The following is a 15,762-nucleotide window of genomic DNA, read 5'->3' as shown; positions in this document are numbered from 1 at the left end:
CCTGCCTTCAATCTTTCCCAGCATCAGGGTCTTTTTCCAATGAGTCAGTTCTGCACATCAGATGGCCAAAGTATTGGAGCTTCAGCTTCAGCCTAACTCCTTCCAAAAAATATTCAGGATTGATCTCCTTGCAGTCCAAGGGACTCTTTAAGAGTCTTCTCCAACACCACAGTTCAAAAGCATCAATTCAAAGTAATGTCTCTGCTTTTTAATATGCTGTCTAGGTTGGTCATAGCTTCCTCCTTCCAAGGAGCAAGCGTCTTTTAATTTTATGGCTGCAGTCACCATCTGCAGTGATTTTGAAGCCCAAGAAAATAAAGTCTGTCACTGTTTCCATTGTTTCCCCATCTATTTGCCATGAAGTGATGGGACCAGATGCCATGATCTGTTTTTTGAATGTTGAGTTTTAAGCCAGCTTTTTCACTCTCCTCTTTCACTTTCATCAAGAGGCTCTTTAGTTCCTCTTCACTTTCTACCATAAGGGTGCTATCATCTGCCTATCTGAGGTTATTGATATTTCTCCCGGCAGTCTTGATTCCAGCTTGTGCTTCATCCAGCCCAGCATTTTGCATGATGTGCTCTGCATATAAGTTAAATAAGCAGGGTGACAATACATACAGCCTTGACATACTCCTCTCCCAATTTTGAACCAGTCTGGTGTTCCATGTCCAGTTCTAATTGTTACTTCTTGACCTGCATACAGATTTCTCAGGAGGCAAGTAAAGTGTTCTGCTATTTCCATCTCTTTAAGCATTTTCCACAGTTTGTTGCTATCCACACAGTCAAAGGCTCTAGCGTAGTCAATAAGCAGAAGTAGACGTTTGTCTGGAATTCTCTTGCTTTTTCTATGATTCAACGGATGTTGGCAATTTGATTTCTGGTTCCTCTGCCTTTTCTAAATCCAGCTTGAACATCTGGAAGTTCTTTATTCACGTATTGTTGAAGCCTAGCTTGGAGAATTTTGAGCATTACTTTGCTAGTGTGTGAGATGAGTCCAATTGTGCAGTAGTTTTAACATTCGTTGGTATTGCCTTTCTTTGGGATTGGAATGAAAATGAACCTTTTCCAGTCCTGTGGCCACTGCTGAGTTTCCCAAATTTGCTGGCATATAGAGTGCAGCACTTTCACAGCATCATCTTTTAGGATTTGAAATAGCTCAGCTGGAATTCCATCACCTCCTCTAGTTTTGTTTTTAGTGATGCTTCCTAAGGCCCACTTGACATCCCACTCCAGGATGTTTGGCTCTAGCTAAGTGATCACACCATCATGATCATACTTATGTTTAGAAGGGGCTAAACTGACAGTCTACATTTTAAAAAAGCTTTGACAAGGAAACAGATGACATGGGACCTCTGACTAATAAAGTTGTATGTATGTGCTGTATCCTCAATTGTGTTCAATTCTTTGTGATCCTGTGGACCGTAGCCTGCCAGACTCCTCTGTCCGTGGAATTTTTCAGGCAATACTGGAGTGGGTTGCTATTTCCTACTCAAGGAGATATTCCTGACCCAGGGATCGAAACTGCATCTCTTGCCATCGATCGAACCCACATCTCTTGCATCTCCTGCATTGGCAGCCAGATTCATTACCACTGCACCACCTGGGAAGTCTGCCTAATAAAGTCGCTTTGTTGCTAAGTCACTTCAGTTGTGTCCAACTCTTTGTGACTCTATGGACTGTAACCCACCAGGCTCCTTTGTCTATGGGATTCTCCAAGCAAGAATACTGGAGTGGGTTGCCATGCCCTCCTTAATAAAGTTAGACATCACTAACAATTGTGTATTTTGAAAGGATTGTATTTGAAAAGACTGCAGTTTCTTTAGGTCAAATTTTTTTGGAAACAATTACATATCAAAATTAGACTTCATTAGACACATTCTCCATCAAATTCCTCTCTACATCAATGAAAAATAGCAAATCAGGTTTCAAATCCATCAAAAGCCTAATTATTAAGGAAGTACTTAGAATAAAACTCTGGTCTCAATTCAGTAATAGTATGTTTAATATCTATCTCTAAGCAAAAAATGTAATCTATAGTCATCAGGACTTATTTTGGAAGTTCATAAAATCAGGTCTGTTCAGTGATTTGCATTTGGAAGGAATAAAATAGAAATACCTAGTAGGATAAAATCTTAGAAAAGGACACACATGGGTAGTTTTATGAAAATAAGTATTCATTTATTAAAAACAAACTTCAGAAAAGTATGTCTGTTAAACATGGCTAACTTTGATAACAGGAAATCAGCAAAAAGTCTGATGAGGAAGAAAAATATCAGTTACTAAGTACTACTATACCCACTTCGATTATACCCCCGGTTATCTTGAAAAGCATGATAGTAGCTCTAAGGACTTTAGACAGTTCTGGGTTTATGGCACAATCTGTCTTTCATGTTTTATTGATTTCCAGCTTTAAAAGCATAGGCCCAAAGGGTAATATTTTGTCACACTAAAGCAAAGGTATATTCTAGGGAAATTCCTCTCTTTTAAAGTAGTCTATGGAATTTTCCTGTCTGATTCCACTATATTGGAACTCCACTATTCCAATATAAAAAAACTGTATATTTTTGCTGTTGTTTTCAAAAGCTTTATTAATCCTTTAAACCTTAGGACCAAACTGCCCTTAAATTTTTCTAAGGAGAAGGTAGACAGCCATCCAAATTTTTGCAACATTGCCTCTTTGGCCCCTTTCTTAAAAAAGGGTATAGGTTCAGTTTAATTAACATTACTTTTTAAATGTGCAAAAATCTACCTCTGCTTTTTTAAAGCAAATAAAAGGAAGAAAAATATGGCATCATTCCAATAATCAAATGCCAATAAAATGGCAACAGTACAAAGATCTAAGCAAATCTCAAATATAGCAGATTCATAATTAGAATATCATGTAATAATTTTAGCAAGAAAAAGCTTAATAATAGGTAAAGGAAACCAAATACTGTATTAACCGTAATTAATCTTACAAACTTTCCAATATCATAACTACTTGCTTTTGAATAACTAAATGTAAGCCTCATTTTTTAAATTAAATGCCTACTCAACAAAACTAACTGGCACAAAAACATTTATGCAAATTTACATCCTAGAATACCAAACAGGAGACATCAGTCAAGGGTGAATAAGAAAGTTCTATTCTTTTTCATCATCTGTGTGATCAGGTGGCAAAGGACATACTCTGTGGAAAGAAAAGAGAACTTCAGTAGTCACCTGAGTCAAATGTTTTAAAAACAAAACATACAATGTATGACAAAACCCACTGAAAAATAAAAAAATAAATTAAAAAAATAAAATAAAAAATAAAAACAAAACATGAATAGTTTTTAAAAACTTATGTAAATCAAGAACATTAACAGTACAGTGGATCTGGCCAAGTGACTAGAAATGAGAGAAAATTAAACTCCCATAAACTGACAAATCCCTACAGATTCCAAACACTAAAGTGATAAAAATTTTTAATAATCTATTTTGCCTCTTAATTTGCCAAGTCAGTTTCCCTTTTGGAATATATTGCCATTTTTATTTAAAAGAGAATCTCTATTTCTATAACATCTTCTTTCAATGTGTTAAGTAGATTGATGAAGCAGTATAATCCTTCAGCAAGAACTCTGTGATAGTAGAAAGCAAAAAAATCCAACCAATCCACTTGAACAGAGAAAACAGCAAGTTGTCATATTTGACTGTATATCCTTTGGAATTTATGAATGTATTATCTAATTAGAAAATGCCCAAATTGTATTGTTGGCATATGGTAAACATAGCTTTTGAAAAACAACTTACATTTTCCCAAGTCCTCTGGACCTCAGTATATTTTTTATAGAGAAAAAGTCAATTAAGATTTTTAAATCAGAATTTTTTAGAGCTGGTAAAAATTTGTGCGATCTATCCTAAACAGCCAGTTTTCAAATTAGATCTTGACATAGAGCTAGAAGATGAAAGAAGGAAGCTAAAACAAGGATATTCTGACTTGGTGTAACATTACCATTGACTGATCCATTATTACATTACCAAGAGGTCTTCATTGTACTTTCCTGGAAATTAAATGAAGTTAACAAATGTACACTATTGTAATCCAAAATTCTTTTCTTCAAAGACCTGGTTTAAGGTTTTAAGAAGACAGCTTTTCTTGATTCAGATTCTCTCCTATGCAACAGGTAAATTTACCCTGCCTTTGTGAGAATAATAAAGCCATAAGAGTAGCCATATTCCAGATTAAGAACTAGAGAGATTATAATAGAAGTCCTTCTGATATACTGATAATTTTCTATTTATAATCAATAGTAAACTATTGAAAGAGTTCCTATCACAAGGAAAAAAATTTTCTATCTCTTTAATGCATCAATATGAGATACATGTTCACTAAACCTATTGTGGTAATCATTTCATGATGTAGCTAAGTCTAATCACTAGACTGTACACCTTAAACTTACATAGTGCTGTCTGTCAATTACGTCTCAATAAAACTGGGAGAAAAAAGTCAATCTATTAATTTACTATAAAGGGATAAATGCAACTCTCAAACAATAACAAATCTAAGAAAGAGGCCTAAAGCAATATGATAAACCTCTATTACCTAGTTTTATGTCACAGATTTTATTATACTATGGATCAAAGTTCTTTATGAGACTATATGTGTAATCTTTCACTATATGATAGGAAACCTGCAATATAGGTTTTATTGCTATGATGATCAATGGTACAGCCATATTTGGTTATATTGTCAAATATTTGTTTCTTTAACTGAAGTCCCAAATAATTCAAGAGGATTGTTGAATATTCTTGAATATTGACTATTAGTTTGTTCATATTAGGATGAGAAAGAATAAGGAAGAATGGTGCCAGTAAATGAGAAGGAACTAAAAGAGACTTTTAGGATCATGATAACAAGTCTGTTAAAAAAACTTTATTCAAAAATGTATCCTCTTGCATTTTGATTTTATTAAAACAGAAATGATAACAGTAATATAGCAACAAAGTATAAAGTTCAGCTACTGCTCCAGAATTTGACATTCCTTTTAAATATCTCAAAAGTTGGATAGTAAGCACTCAATAATAATTTACTAAATGATCTTATGAACAATATTGTCTTAAAATTTTAGATGCAAAAATATTATTTTATATGTTAATTCCTTTGTTTTAACTTTTCTTTAACCATTTATTTTTATCTAGCTGTGTTCAATGCAAATCAAATCCAAACACAGTGTACAATCCAAAATAGGTGTACAGTATTCAGATATGAAGCAAGAGTGTGTTCATTCACACACATGGAACTCACATAACTTGAGATGGATGTTAGGTCTGGTTGTTCCTGTTTAGATTTCTAAAGATGACAAATATTGGCTAAAATTTATTTAGAGTACTATGGCCACAATGAATATTTATCATTTAAGCATCATTGTATGAACATGTAAACCAATGATTTCTACTTCTAAAAAGATTTCTATACATCAAGGCAGTTCTAAAGTTTTACTTTCCAGAATCAAGTCCACTTAGGTTTAGAATCATCTAGAAATAATGACTGATGTAGAAAGTGTTACACATGTAGTTACTCTTATTCATCAAGTTTAATATATTAATGTATATTTACAGAAAGCACAAATCAGTTATGAATTTAATGCAGGCAAGTTTCTAGTCTTCACTTCCCAACTACCTAATACACATTATTTTTTTACCTCCTTCATATATTTGCCTCTTAATTTCCAAATTTATCAAACACGCCTTCAAAACATTAATTTTTCGGTTTTAAAAATTATTTAGTACATCCAGAAATAAAAAGCAGTATTTTAAGATTGTTTGAAGTCAATGTACTTCTGACCTTCGGAATCAAGTTAAGAGATCAGAATTAGCTAAACTAATTTGGCACTATTGTTGGATGGGAATGTGTGATAGGAAATACCTATAATTTGACTTTTAAGTACATATGCAGGGATTACCTATGTTTGGATTTGTAGTATATTCCAACCCATTATTGCCCTGGAACATCTCAATTATTACAGAAATCCCAATGCAAAGTCAAATTCAAAAGCCCAGAGGAAAAGAGTTAAGGTCCCAAGAGAACAATGAAAACAATGTAAAACATTATAGAGAGTATATCAGCATTAAACCAAGACTGCTGAAACAATACACAGAGGATTTAATAACTGCTGATTCCTTCCAGTGTACATCATAAACAGAATCACTGAAGCTTTTTGCATCACCTAATTGTTTACCTTCTACATTTCTTGAACCAAATTGAAAACTGAATCTCCATGCCATAGCTCATCCTTTTTCTCTAGATGAAGATGCAATTATTCTTATCTAGATGCAAGGTACAGTTTGAAGTGTCCATGTTTCTTGTTACATTTAATCACATCATTAATTCCCAATATTGTCTCCATTCTTATCTTGAAACTCCAGGAGATTTAATGTTGGCTGTCATTATCTGCTCAAATCCTTCAGATGCTCCTTAAACTAATTCAATTTGAGACTCTCAACATTTTCTGCGTTAATAAAATAAGGGGTGGAATTAATGGATTCCATGAAGGCTTTATTTTCTTCCTGACACAGAATTTCTAGATGCCGTACAGACTGGGCTTTAGAATACAGGTTGGTAAACCTAGATGTTTCTTGGCCAAGTCTCTTAGTGGTAGAGATGGAGAAGGGCAAGCAAGACAACAAGGAGACTAGGTGTTGACTGCCAGGCACAGCTGACCGCTGTGGTTTGGACTGGAGGACCTTCTGTGCTGGTTAAAGGAACGGATGAGTAAACTTGCTTGGGCAGGGGCAGTACCAGAAGCAGCAGCCCCAATGTGAGCCCGGCCACCACCCACTTGTCCATGTTGATCACTCCGTCTTGGGCCAGTTCGCTGCTTGGTGCCCAGGAGGATCACCTGCTCCTGGCTGGTGCTGGGAGGTATCTAGCAGGGTCTTAAATCAGAAGGCTTCATAATGGCAGTGATGTCATACTACCCACGCTCACCACGCCCCACCTCCAGTCAAATAATTTATTTTTGAAATGAAAACTTCAACATTCTTTAGAGAGTCTGCAGTATTTCTCATAAATCTATTTAAAAAGCAGGTTTCCCTTGTTTTTTCCCTCCTAAAGGTATTTATCCCCCAGATTCTTAAAATATGCTTGTTGTTGAAAATTGGTAGCACCGAGTGTGAGGAGAGACTTTTACCCAGTGACATCACTCATGATATTTGGTATATTTTGTACAGAGATTTGGTGTATTTATATATGTCTTTTATGCAATAATGATTGTACTTTTGAATCCAGTTTTGCCCAACATTTATCATGAGCGTTTTCCTGACATTAAAAGCTTGAAAGCAGCCCCCGTCACTGAGCCACCACCGAGGACTCAGCAGTCTCCCAGCTCAAGGCCCCTTGCTTCCCAACGCTCAGTACCCCCTGCCCATCTTCTCCTGCCGCTGCCTTCCACAGGCCATTTCCACCTAGGAAAAGGAATCATATCTTATGTCCACTTTCCAGAACCTCCACTCTTTCGACCCCTTTGCTGATGCAAGTAAGGGTGATGATCTGCTTCCTGCTGGCACTGAGGATTATATCCATATAAGAATTCAACAAAGAAACGGTAGGAAGACTCTTACTACTGTCCAAGGGATCGCTGATGATTACGATAAAAAGAAACTAGTGAAAGTGTTTAGGAAGAAATTTGCCTACAATGGTACTGTAATGGAGCATCCAGAATATGGAGAAGTAATTCAGCTACAGGGTGACCAGCGCAAGAACATATGCCAGTTCCTGGTAGAGACTGGACTGGCTAAGGACGACCAGCTGAAGGTTAATGGGTTTTTTTTTTTTTTTTTTTTTTTAATATTTATTTATTTATTTGCACCAGGTCTTTACTTGCGGCATACAAACTCTTTAGTTGTGGCATGTGGGATCTAGTTCCCTGACCAGGGATTGAACCCGGGTCCCTTGCACTGGGAGCATGGAGTCTTAGCCACTGGACCACCAGGGAAGTCCCAAGTTAATGGGTTTTAAGGGCTTTTGGCTCACTGAAGCTCAAGTGAGGATTTCCTTTCAATGGGTAGAATTTCCCTTCTGTCCCTTTTTACAAGTTTAGAAACTTCACAGCTTGTATAATGTAACCATTTGGGGTCTGCTTTTAACTTAGACTAGTGTAACTCCTTCATGCAATAAACTGAAAACAGCCATGCAAAAAAAGAAAAAGCTTGAAAGCATGATTTAATTATCTTCTTAAAAAGTTCACGCAATAAACTCTGCATGTGTGCAGTTTTATCCCCATCTTGTTTTGTTTTGAAGTAGTCTTATGTATTTACAGAGAAGTTGTAAAGAAAATACACTATGGTGTTTGTTCTGGTTGTTTCTAAGTGATGTGGATTTCTGTATTTCCCACCTTTTCCACACTGGTTATATATTTCCTATGGAGGCTGGACTACTAGTTTTTTGAAAGGAGGGGTTAATGGAAATCAAGGTAAACCAACATGGAAACTACTTCTTGAAAATAAGAAGGACTATAGAAAATAGAAAAAAAAATAGAGAATAAAGATCAGAAGTTCATGGTTAATAAAGTAGCACTTATCATCTGAATGGGAATTGATCCTCTTTGAGTAAATGAGTAAAAATAATATCTTTCATTGATGCTTGAAATTTGGGAGTGACATAATAAGAGGTTAGCATAGTTTGAAAAACTTCTGGCTTGTATTTTCTTATCTGCTCAAAGACAAAATTTAAAGTTACTCAATATTTAGTTGTTTTTTATTTTCAAGAATTTTCAAGTATTTCTTTATACTTCAGAATATGAAAACTTACTTTCTCTTTGCTTTTCCCAAGCCACTGCTTCCTGCCTCCTCAGGAATTCTATTCTCTTTTTCTGAATCTTTAGGGGACAGCCTGAAGAATTCTCCAATTCCTTTTTGCCACTTGGGAGTTGGGCGCACACAAACTGGATTCCCTCCTGCATACTTATTTTCAGCTATAAAATAAAACAGAACTAAATAAAAATTAAGAATACAATTTCCATTCTTTAAAGGGAAACAATTCTTTAACATCAAATCTAAAGGATATTAAATGGTGGTATATCTATCTTTAATTTTAAAATATGACATGATAAAGTTGTATTCAGTCAATAGTACATTATACATTAATATAACACAATGCAGAATATTATTATATGTATTCTTTAGCCTAGAAAAATAGCATTAACAAGGTGTTTACAACTAGAAAGTATTTTTCATACTTTAGCCATGAGCAGAACTATTCAGTTGGCCTTTATGTACAGTCATACTAAAGTATGACACACTTTTTCCTTTATGTTCTTAACTAGAGCTTGCAGGATTAATCTTCCAAACCTCTCAACTTCCTTCTAAAAGGAATGAGAGACACCAGATGGCAGGGTATTTTCTCAACCTCTCCTAGCACAGAAGGAATAATGTGAAGCTCTTTCCCTGGCCCAGTTTTCCCTCCTAATGTCCCAAAAACAGAATCAGGAGCTGCAAGGTTGGAACACACACACACACAGACAACAAACTAAAAAAAAAAAAGAAAGAAAGAAAGAAAGAAAAAGGGAAGAAAGGAAGGTAATAGGAAAGACAAAGAACAATATGCAGAAATGAAAACAAAAACGTGATTAGCATTGTCAACTATCTCTCAATTCTAGTAAACAGGTGCTTAAGTAGCCTCACACAAGAAAAAGTCCAGTTGTAAATATTAAGAAAAATAACAACGCTAAGGCAGAAAAAAACAGGTTTGAAGAGACAGTGTGTCCGTCCCTAACCCGAGGCTTGAAATTTTTGAAGACCAGGCGACCCCTCCATCTCTACCCCAGCCCGCCAAAGAAACCAAGGCTTGCTCATTACATCAAAAGGCAAGGAAGGAAGAAATTCTGGGGAGTGAGGATCTCAGGAAAAGAAACTCCGCCGTGGGTATGGGGAAGAGTGGTGTCTGGCCTGATCTCCTTTTGAGAGGGTTCGTGTAGGAGCTTGCAGCGGCGTTTTTACCTTTCCTTGAGGAAAGCGGCGTGGAATTAGCGGCAGAAGTCGAGGAACCAAGCGCCTTCCTGGGGGCTCTAGAAGCCACCACTGTGGAGAGAGGGAAAGGAAGGCAATCAGAAGTGGGCACGAAGAGGCTGGGAGCCACGTTCTCGCCACACACTCCGACCCAGCCTATTGGAAAGGATTGGAGAGGAGAGCCCCGCGATCCAGAACAGCAGATAACGCTCCCCTGTCCCCGCCAAAGCGGTTAAAGGGATCAGGCTGCTGCTTCCTGACGGGCTGGGCCAGTTTGGCGGACAGGCGGGGAAGCCCCCTCTTCTCCCGCCCATAGCGGAGCTGCCCAGAGAACCACCTGCCCTCCACTATTGTACCCGACTGCCTCACCTTTTCTGTAGCTGCCAGGCACACCGTCTGCTTTAGTCCGCACCATGTTCGAACTCAAGAGGAGAGCAACTGACTCTCCAACCGAAGATGTTTCACGGGACAAGGCCCAGAAAACGAATCTCCCGCCAGTTTATATCGGTCCCTTTCCCGCGCGCTCCGCCGACTCTCCCAGACCGCCACTCCCATTGGTTCCGCGCCTTTCAGGCGCAACCAATCGCCAGTGTCCAGTGGTGATCACGGCGGGGCTGGGCGCAGGGTCGACCCGTCCATCAACTTGCAGAAGCTTGTGATTCGTACCCGCCTCAGGTAGGAGGTTCCAGGGCGCTTTCCTGGGATGCCCTGTGTGTTGGGTGCTAAAATCCGTGCTAAGATTATGAACTGGGTAAAACAGCCTGATTAGAAAAGAAAACTCGGGAAAAAAAAAAAAGAAAAGAAAACCCGGGAAAGATAGCGAATTCCAACATTTCTTCAAAAGTTAACTACAGGCTTAAATCCATAATCTCACTCCTGGAAGTGACTCCTGAAATGTAGTGGACTTGCTAACATCTCAGGCAGAACTCTCTTTACAGCATCCATACTAAAAAAAAAAAAAAACTCTATGGAATGGTCAAACGCTAATACAGTTTATTTTACAGGGATGATTTTTTTCCCCCACCCTTGGCCAGGAGGTGCAGATTGTGGGATCTTAGTTCTTATATTAGGGATCGAGCCCAGGCAGCAGAAATGCCCGAGTTTTGGACTGCTGGACTGCTAGGAAATTCTCTATTTACAGGAATAAAAAAAATTTTTTTAATGAAACTTTCTAGGATGGTCTGAAACAAGAAAAAACTGAGCAAATTATACATTTTTAAAAATCAAAGAGTTAGTCGCTCGGTCGTGTCTAACTCTGTGACCCCATGGGCCGTCAGGCTCCTCAATCCATGGGATTCTCCAGATAAGAACGCCGGAGTGAGTAGCCGTTTCCTTCTCCAGAGGATCTTCCCGACCCAGGGATCCAACCCTTGGCCTCCACATTGCAGGCAGACTCTTGGGGCCTGAGCCACTGTACCTACATAAAAGAAACATTATAATAATAAAACATTTTCCCTAGACCTGTATGGAATCAGAATTCCTTAAAAATATGTCAAATCTGTTAAGGGTACATCTGTGATACGTAGTGAACATGACTTTAGACTAGGACTATTTTCTGTCCCTATACTTATCTTAATTACTCAAATCGCCTGGAGAATGAATGATTTTCACACAGTGAAGACCAGACACAAAACCTGATAAGATGAAATTGCCTTAGGATGTACTTTGTTAAACTCGCACTTGAAAGGCAACCCTGAAAGTGTAAGCATGGCATTAATTCTCTCCAATAAATTATACTTGAACTTTCAGAATAAAGGCTACTTAGTGCTTTAAAAGAATCAACAATTACTTTATGTTTTTGAATTAGAGAACCTAGACAGCAGATGAAATTAACATTATAATAGGAGGGATGGTATTGCAAATTATCTGTAGCTTTGTCTAAATTTTAGAGACTAAGATTACAGCCAAAGTCCTGTCAGAAAAATCAACAAGCCCTAGGGTACCCCTCCTTGTTCTTTATCATCAGGACTCTCTCAGTACACAATGTTTCTTCAATGCGCATTATTTCCTTTTCAGTTAAGTGGTTTCTACAAAGGACTGAATTACCCAGTTCCCAGATCCTTGTAGAGATTAGAGCTGCATAGAGAATCTGCTGGTCTTTTCTCTTAGTCAACATGCCAAGTAAATTGCCAAAAGTATTGCAAATATATCTTTACACACAGAGACAATCTACGTATTACTATATCTGTTTGTATGTCTGTCTTTTTAATGCCAATTATAATAAGGGAGGAGGCATATTAGAATAAAAAATTAGGAAAAAAAGCAGTGCTACTTAGTAAAAATTCTTAATTTAAATGTTTGCTTTAGAAAAGTGCTTCTCCGTTCCAGTTAAATAAACTAGACAGTTGTGTAGCGTGAACCTGAAAATTTTAAAGGCCTAAGGCATTAAGAAAGTTGTAGTATGTACAGATGAAATTTCTGCCTAAATTTATACAAAAGAATATCCTTAAGGCATATTAAATAGGTGTGCTTGCTTTGCTCAGGCATAAATTTATTTTAATATATGGTAATATTATAAATGGCTTTACACTGCATATACTACAAATAGAGATTACAATCAATAACATATTCCTTATGAAAAAAGAACACTTTCATTCTTGAGGACCTAGAATGTCCTATTGTACAAAAAGCTTAAGTTACTCTGTCTTCAAGAAGTTATTCCTCTAGTAATGGGAAGAGAACGTGTATAAAAACAGGTAAAGGATTTGGATAAGTTATAATTTGTATTAAATGTAGCAGATTTCTATAAAGAAACAAAACTTGTGCCCACAGTTTATGAAAATTCAGTCTTTTTTAAGTGTGAAAGTCATATATTTTTCAAATTAATAAAATAATCTAATCTCAACATAAATCAACACACCTATGATTTTGATTATATCGGTGAAAACATAAGGTAGAAACAACATCCAATTAATGTAATTATTTAGTATAAATAGCCTGATGTGAATGAAAAGCCTATACAGGTAACACAAAGCCAGTCAATTAAATTTACCAATGAAATATGTCAAAAGACGTCATGGTTTCCAGAGAAAGCTGGCTAAATTTTCTCCAGTTTGTTGTCCCAGAGGAGAAGTAAGTAGCAAAAAGACCCTTAACTCTGGTCATCTTTAGCTGAAAAACCTTTAACTTCTTTTCTAAAAAATTTATTTTTAATTGGAGGATAATTGCTTTACAATATTGTACTGGTCTCTATCATACATCAATATGAATGAGCCATAGAAATACATATGTCCCGTCCCTCTTGAACCACTCTCGCACCTCCCTCTCCATCCCACTCCTCTAGGTTGTCACAGAGCACCCGATTTGAGCTCCCTGCATCATACAGCAAATATCCATTAGCTATTTTACATAGGGTGATATGTTTCCAAGCTACTCTCTCAATTCTTCCCACTCTCCCGTTCCCCCACTGTGTCTACAATTGTGTTCTCTACGTGTCTCCACTGGTGCCCTAGAAGTAATTTACCATCAGTGCCATCTTTCTAGATTCCCATATACATGCACTTTTAACTTCTTAAAAATCAATAGAGAACTCATCATATTGAAGGTCATCAAAGCCAAATCCCAGGACCTGTTTTATTAAAGTTTTTTTTTTTCCTCCCGCGAGCTTACAGAGTTGTCTTGGCTCTAATAGAAAAGACCTGGCTCAAAAAAGCAAATAGGGGTTTTAAAAGTAGCATGATTCAGGTATTAGACGACCAAGGGTTTTATAAAGCGTCTACTACCAGAGAAAACACTTACAGCATTTACTCTAGCTTTCAAGTGCTCTTTTAAGTGTTTTCAATAAAACCAGAACAATATAAAAGCTGGCCTCTCAGGTTACGGGGTATTGTTTTATTGTTTCCTAAACTGTAGTTCTTAGAGACATTTGTATTGCCTTAGAATTCCCAGTTCTCGAGCCCTACATCTGACAATGCGGAAGAACCAACCGCAGATTGGGCTCGGGTTCAAGCGCGAACACTAGGAAGCGGGAAGAAGTGGGAGGGGCCTAGGTGGGAGGGAGCTGCGCTGGGGGCGGTGCTGAGGCGCGGGGCGGTGCGGGCTGGCGGAACCTGCGCGAGCGAGGTCGGTTTTGCTAGGGGCCTAGTCTGGTGTAGAACGCCTAGCTTTTGCAGCCCAGCTGGTTCCGGCTCGGGAAAATGGCGGTGGCTGGGGCGGCGTCCAGCCAGCAGCTGGTGGGCTGGTGCACGCAGCAGTTGCGGAAAAGTTTCGGCCTGGATGTCAGTGAGGAGATCGTACAGTAAGACCGGTTCGGGTCCGAGGCGGGAAGGAGCTCTGGGATGTGTACTGACTAAGCAAACGGGGAAGCGGAAAGGACTAAAAAGTTGTTGAGAATGAAGAAATTTGATACACGGGCTGCTGTCTATTTCCGAGCGCCGAATTTTGACCTCCGGCTTTATAGCTGAGCTTCTGGAATAGGGTGTCCTGCTCCACAATCGGCTGCTGGGGCCTTCTTTCCCCAGGAAAACGCCAAATCCCTGATAATTAGGTCTAAGTCTAATTATCCTTCCTTATACATTTTGGAGAGAAGGAGCAAGCCAAGTTGTCTTCAGAAATTCATTGCTCTGAACAGTTTTATCAATAGTTTGCCCAGTCCTGCTTGTATCAAATAGGGCCTGAAATTTAAAGAAGGGTGGCGTGGTACTGTGCAAAGATACCTCCTGACTCGGGAATCCCTGGTTCTCTTTTCTGTGGTCATTCACCAGTTTCGGAACCTTAGGCAACTTAGCTTCCAATTTTGTACCTTAGTTTCCTCATCTGTAAAATGAATAATTAGCACTGATTATCTTTAATAATTTATGATTCTTGTGAAGTGGAAGTGGTGACTTGATTTAATATCTGCTTTCAATTGATTTAACTTTTCTTTTTCGTTACTGCATACCAACTGCTGGGACAGCAAAGATGAGTGCTGAGGTGAAGGAAGTGCAGGGTATTGGGGAGCATTGGATAAAGGAGTCTGATTAAGGTTTGAGAAACTCGTAAGATTAATTGCAAGGGATGAATTTAACTTGAGAGCTAAAAGATAGTTAGGTGTCAGTGCAGAGTTCAAGAGTAGGGAAAAATTTCTACAAAAAGTGAACGTAAAAACCTAGAAGTGTTTCTTGATTTGACTCCTTGCTCATTGATGCTGAAAGTTAAATTGCAGCTGTAGGGCTTTTGTAGGAAGTTAGGTGAATTTCTGAGTTTGGGAGAAAATAGGCTTATTGGCAAAGAGAAAGTTAAGAGAGCCTATTTTAAAGGGTAATTTTGAACACAGGTAATAGATTATCAGAAAATCCCAGTTAAGTGAATATTGTATCACTTACATGTGGAATTCTAAAAATTGACATCAATGACTTTTATTTACAAAACAGAAACAGACTCACAGACGTAGAAGACTAAACTTATGGTTACTAGAGGGAAAGGGAGAAGGGATAAATTAGGAGTGTGGAATTAACAAATACATATCACTATATATGAAATAGTTGAACAACGATTTACTATGTAGCCCTGGACATGGACCAACAGACTGGTTCCAAATAGGAAAAGGAGTACGTCAAGGCTGTATGTTGTCACCGTGCTTATTTAACTTATATGCAGAGTACATCATGAGAACCGCTGGGCTGGAAGAAGCACAAGCTGGAATCAAGATTGCCGGGAGAAATATCAATAACCTCAGATATGCAGATGACACCACCCTTATGGCAGAAAGTGGAGAGGAACTAAAAAGCCTCTTGATGAAAGTGAAAGAGTGAAAAAATTGGCTTAAAGCTCAACCTTCATAAAACTAAGATCATGGCATCTGGTCCCATCACTTCA

The 15,762-nt window shown here is 37.9% G+C and overlaps 2 protein-coding genes and 1 pseudogene across 3 annotated transcripts in view; 2 read left to right on the top strand and 1 right to left on the bottom strand.

Annotated features, from left to right (window-relative positions):
- Positions 1–2,153: 2,153 nt before the first annotated feature.
- Positions 2,154–10,482, bottom strand: PCLAF (PCNA clamp associated factor). Of its 2 annotated transcripts, XM_065941177.1 has the most exons (4): positions 10,336–10,481; positions 9,958–10,038; positions 8,771–8,933; positions 2,154–3,169 (listed from the first exon to the last, which is right to left on the bottom strand). In XM_065941177.1, exons 1-4 carry the CDS (start codon positions 10,379–10,381, stop codon positions 3,124–3,126), a joined length of 336 nt encoding a protein of 111 aa, XP_065797249.1. In that variant the 5' UTR covers positions 10,382–10,481; the 3' UTR covers positions 2,154–3,123. The 2 variants fall into 2 exon arrangements, with proteins under 2 accessions (XP_065797249.1, XP_065797250.1); XM_065941178.1 differs by lacking the exon at positions 8,771–8,933 and having other exon boundaries at positions 10,336–10,482.
- On the top strand, positions 3,298–8,763 carry LOC136172058 (eukaryotic translation initiation factor 1 pseudogene; annotated as a pseudogene).
- A 3,550-nt stretch (positions 10,483–14,032) lies between the features above and the next one.
- The window catches only part of TRIP4 (thyroid hormone receptor interactor 4), a 51,979-nt gene continuing 50,249 nt past the window's right edge, over positions 14,033–15,762 (top strand). The window contains exon 1 of the mRNA XM_065941545.1: positions 14,033–14,203. Within this exon, the coding sequence (XP_065797617.1) occupies positions 14,103–14,203 (101 nt within the window). The 5' untranslated portion in view covers positions 14,033–14,102. The remainder of the gene's footprint in view (positions 14,204–15,762) is intronic.

The sequence above is a fragment of the Muntiacus reevesi genome, chromosome 7 (assembly GCF_963930625.1).
Source record: "Muntiacus reevesi chromosome 7, mMunRee1.1, whole genome shotgun sequence".
Lineage (NCBI taxonomy): Eukaryota > Metazoa > Chordata > Mammalia > Artiodactyla > Cervidae > Muntiacus > Muntiacus reevesi.
Note: the sequence above shows the minus strand (reverse complement) of the source record. Positions and strands in the feature narration are given on the sequence as shown.